The sequence below is a fragment of the Sinocyclocheilus anshuiensis genome, unplaced genomic scaffold, assembly GCF_001515605.1.
Source record: "Sinocyclocheilus anshuiensis isolate Anshui unplaced genomic scaffold, SAMN03320099.WGS_v1.1 scaffold444, whole genome shotgun sequence".
Lineage (NCBI taxonomy): Eukaryota > Metazoa > Chordata > Actinopteri > Cypriniformes > Cyprinidae > Sinocyclocheilus > Sinocyclocheilus anshuiensis.
In genome coordinates, this window is record NW_015555739.1 from 480,860 (window position 1) to 484,238 (window position 3,379).

Consider the following 3,379-nt stretch of genomic DNA (forward strand, 5'->3'; position numbering starts at 1 on the left):
TCCCTGCAGAAACACTCACTCACACACACACACACACAGAGAGAGAGAAACACCTCACGAGAAGTTGAAGTGTAAGCATAAAAGTTACTTAACAAAAATAAATAAAAACTAATAAAAACTGACAGAAGCACAAATCAAAATTACAAAAAAATTTTACTAAAATGAAAAAGAAAATTGTACATATAACACAGAGTCCTAACTACACGCGACGCGACAAGATTCCAGCAACAAGCAATTTGTGTGTCCACACCAGCCAGAATCAATCAAACACGACAGCCAATCAGAAGCGTGCGTGGGCGGGTCCCTCTGGAAGCGTTTATGATCTAATTAATTAATATTGAATCTTTTTAACATCATTAAATGTACATACTGAGTGACTGATACCATCTTTTTATGGAATACACTTGTTGGTTCGCCTTGTGTTTGCAGTTTTAATGTTCATGTTTGCTTTAATTTATTTTTAACATCTGAGCTAAACTATCTGTTGTTGCTTTCAGTATGGCTATAAATGTCTTGTAATATGATATTTAAACTTACATTAGACACTTTCAACATTGCATAAAGCACATAATCAGTACCTCATCATTGTCATAGTTGAATGTTGGTTAGGACAAAAACTCAACACAGTGTAAATATAAAAGATAAAAAAAAAAAAAAAAAAACCTAATTCGAAATATTAATAAAATATATAACTGTATAGAACAGAAATATGAAATATATAACAGTATGTAACTAAAATAAGTTTAAGATGAAGTACCAAATTTACTATATTAACTGGAAATAAATAAAAATAAAGTGAAACTGAAATATAAATGTATTAAACTTAAATAGCAGTATTTTTATAAAATGTAGGCATATGAGACAAACTTTTGTTTAAAAACTATAAAATACTATAAAAAACTAAAATACTATATTACACTCCCAGCGAACAAAAGTATGTTTATGCTAACGTTCCCATTAGGTTATAAAAATGTTTGAACGTTCTCAGAATGTTCAAAACGTCCAGTTTTTAAAATGTTTCATTTAGTTGTTTTTCAAACGTTACTTTTGAATGTTCTCTGAACGTTCCGAAACAAGTAGTAACGTTTAAAAAAAGAAGACAGACGAACATTTAACTTAAATGTCTCAGGAAAAAAACATTCCATGATTTAAATGTTTTGAGAACATTATTACCAGATAACGAACTTTCTATTAACGTTACTAGAACGTTTATGTTATGTTACCAGAACATTCTCTGTTTTCTGTGGGAGCAGAATTTGGTTCCACAAGAACCTAAAAAAATGACTAATAAGAATTGTTTAAAACCAGCTCACCCTGAAAGTCTCACTCTCCATAAATAATCCTAGGAATTATATATCAAATCACGCTCTTCAGATTTTTCAAGAGCCAGAAAGGCCAAAGCAAACATGCTGTCGTGTGTTTCTCCAGTAAATCAGATCCTAATACGTCTCCCATAAGGCCGGCAAGCATCATTAGACACACAGATCTGCCATCAGTCACTAACACAAACCCCAGCGGCCGCTCGAACGTTTGGACACCTGTGTGTTAATGACCAAAACACACACACACACACACACTTTCACATGTGCTCGTATTCATAGCTGAGTTTTTAGGGAAAGTGTGTGTGTGTGTTGATGTGTGGTACCTTGGTTGCAGGTCTTGCCGGTGAATCCTGGATGACAGCGGCACTGATCCGGTCCAACACACTCGCCGTGTTTACAGCCCGCCTCACACACAGCTACACAAACCACACACAACACATCAGCTACTGCTCACACGGTTCCTGCAGCATACACTACTACAGGATGCACACAGCGTACAGCGAGAGAATTCTCTGTGTGCTCCAAAGAGTAAAACCTATTATATTTGCCAATATATTAAACTTGAATAATATTTAAAAATCTACAACTAATAAACACTTGAAAAAGGACAAAACCACATAATAAAGTCACTGAAGTTAAAATATAAAAATAAAAGCTAATTCAAGTATGTTTATGCTAACGTTCCCATTAGGTTATAAAAATGTTTGAACGTTCTCAGAATGTTCAAAACGTCCAGTTTTTAAAATGTTTCATTTAGTTGTTTTTCAAACGTTACTTTTGAATGTTCTCTGAACGTTCCGAAACAAGTAGTAACGTTTAAAAAAAGAAGACAGACGAACATTTAACTTAAATGTCTCAGGAAAAAAACATTCCATGATTTAAATGTTTTGAGAACATTATTACCAGATAACGAACTTTCTATTAATGTTACTAGAACGTTTATGTTATGTTACCAGAACATTCTCTGTTTTCTGTGGGAGCAGAATTTGGTTCCACAAGAACCTAAAAAAATGACTAATAAGAATTGTTTAAAACCAGCTCACCCTGAAAGTCTCACTCTCCATAAATAATCCTAGGAATTATATATCAAATCACGCTCTTCAGATTTTTCAAGAGCCAGAAAGGCCAAAGCAAACATGCTGTCGTGTGTTTCTCCAGTAAATCAGATCCTAATACGTCTCCCATAAGGCCGGCAAGCATCATTAGACACACAGATCTGCCATCAGTCACTAACACAAACCCCAGCGGCCGCTCGAACGTTTGGACACCTGTGTGTTAATGACCAAAACACACACACACACACACACTTTCACATGTGCTCGTATTCATAGCTGAGTTTTTAGGGAAAGTGTGTGTGTGTGTTGATGTGTGGTACCTTGGTTGCAGGTCTTGCCGGTGAATCCTGGATGACAGCGGCACTGATCCGGTCCAACACACTCGCCGTGTTTACAGCCCGCCTCACACACAGCTACACAAACCACACACAACACATCAGCTACTGCTCACACGGTTCCTGCAGCATACACTACTACAGGATGCACACAGCGTACAGCGAGAGAATTCTCTGTGTGCTCCAAAGAGTAAAACCTATTATATTTGCCAATATATTAAACTTGAATAATATTTAAAAATCTACAACTAATAAACACTTGAAAAAGGACAAAACCACATAATAAAGTCACTAAAGTTAAAATATAAAAATAAAAGCTAATTCAAAATATTAATGCAAACTACACAAAACTTATGCAAAATAGTATAAGTGAAATTTTGAGTATATAATAGTAGGCTATATGATTTAAATTGGTTTAAGTGGAATTAAACTGGAATTAAAGAAAAATGAATACTGAACTAAAACCTAAACTGAAATAACTAAATAGTAATATATAAAATATTAAGGTATATATTAAATGATTACATTTACTAAATTAAATACTAAAAATTTAACTAAAACTAAAATGAAATGTAAACAAATATATAAATAATTCTAAATATTCAAATTATTAATTAAAAACGGGAATAATATATATATATATATATATATATATATACATAATAAT

The 3,379-nt window shown here is 33.4% G+C and overlaps 1 protein-coding gene and 1 long non-coding RNA gene across 2 annotated transcripts in view; both read right to left on the minus strand.

Annotated features, from left to right (window-relative positions):
* The window catches only part of LOC107673160 (nephronectin), a 12,006-nt gene extending 9,546 nt beyond the window's left edge, over nucleotides 1–2,460 (minus strand). Inside the window, exons 1-2 of the mRNA XM_016466657.1 lie at nucleotides 2,418–2,460; nucleotides 1,646–1,738 (exon numbers count right to left, since the gene is read on the minus strand). Coding sequence (XP_016322143.1) covers nucleotides 1,646–1,738; nucleotides 2,418–2,460 — 136 coding nt within the window. The remainder of the gene's footprint in view (nucleotides 1–1,645; nucleotides 1,739–2,417) is intronic.
* Nucleotides 2,461–2,676: 216 nt separating this feature from the next.
* LOC107673169 (uncharacterized) overlaps nucleotides 2,677–3,379 on the minus strand; it is a 1,858-nt gene continuing 1,155 nt past the window's right edge. The window contains exon 3 of the long non-coding RNA XR_001632377.1: nucleotides 2,677–2,790. This is a non-coding gene — a long non-coding RNA (uncharacterized LOC107673169). The remainder of the gene's footprint in view (nucleotides 2,791–3,379) is intronic.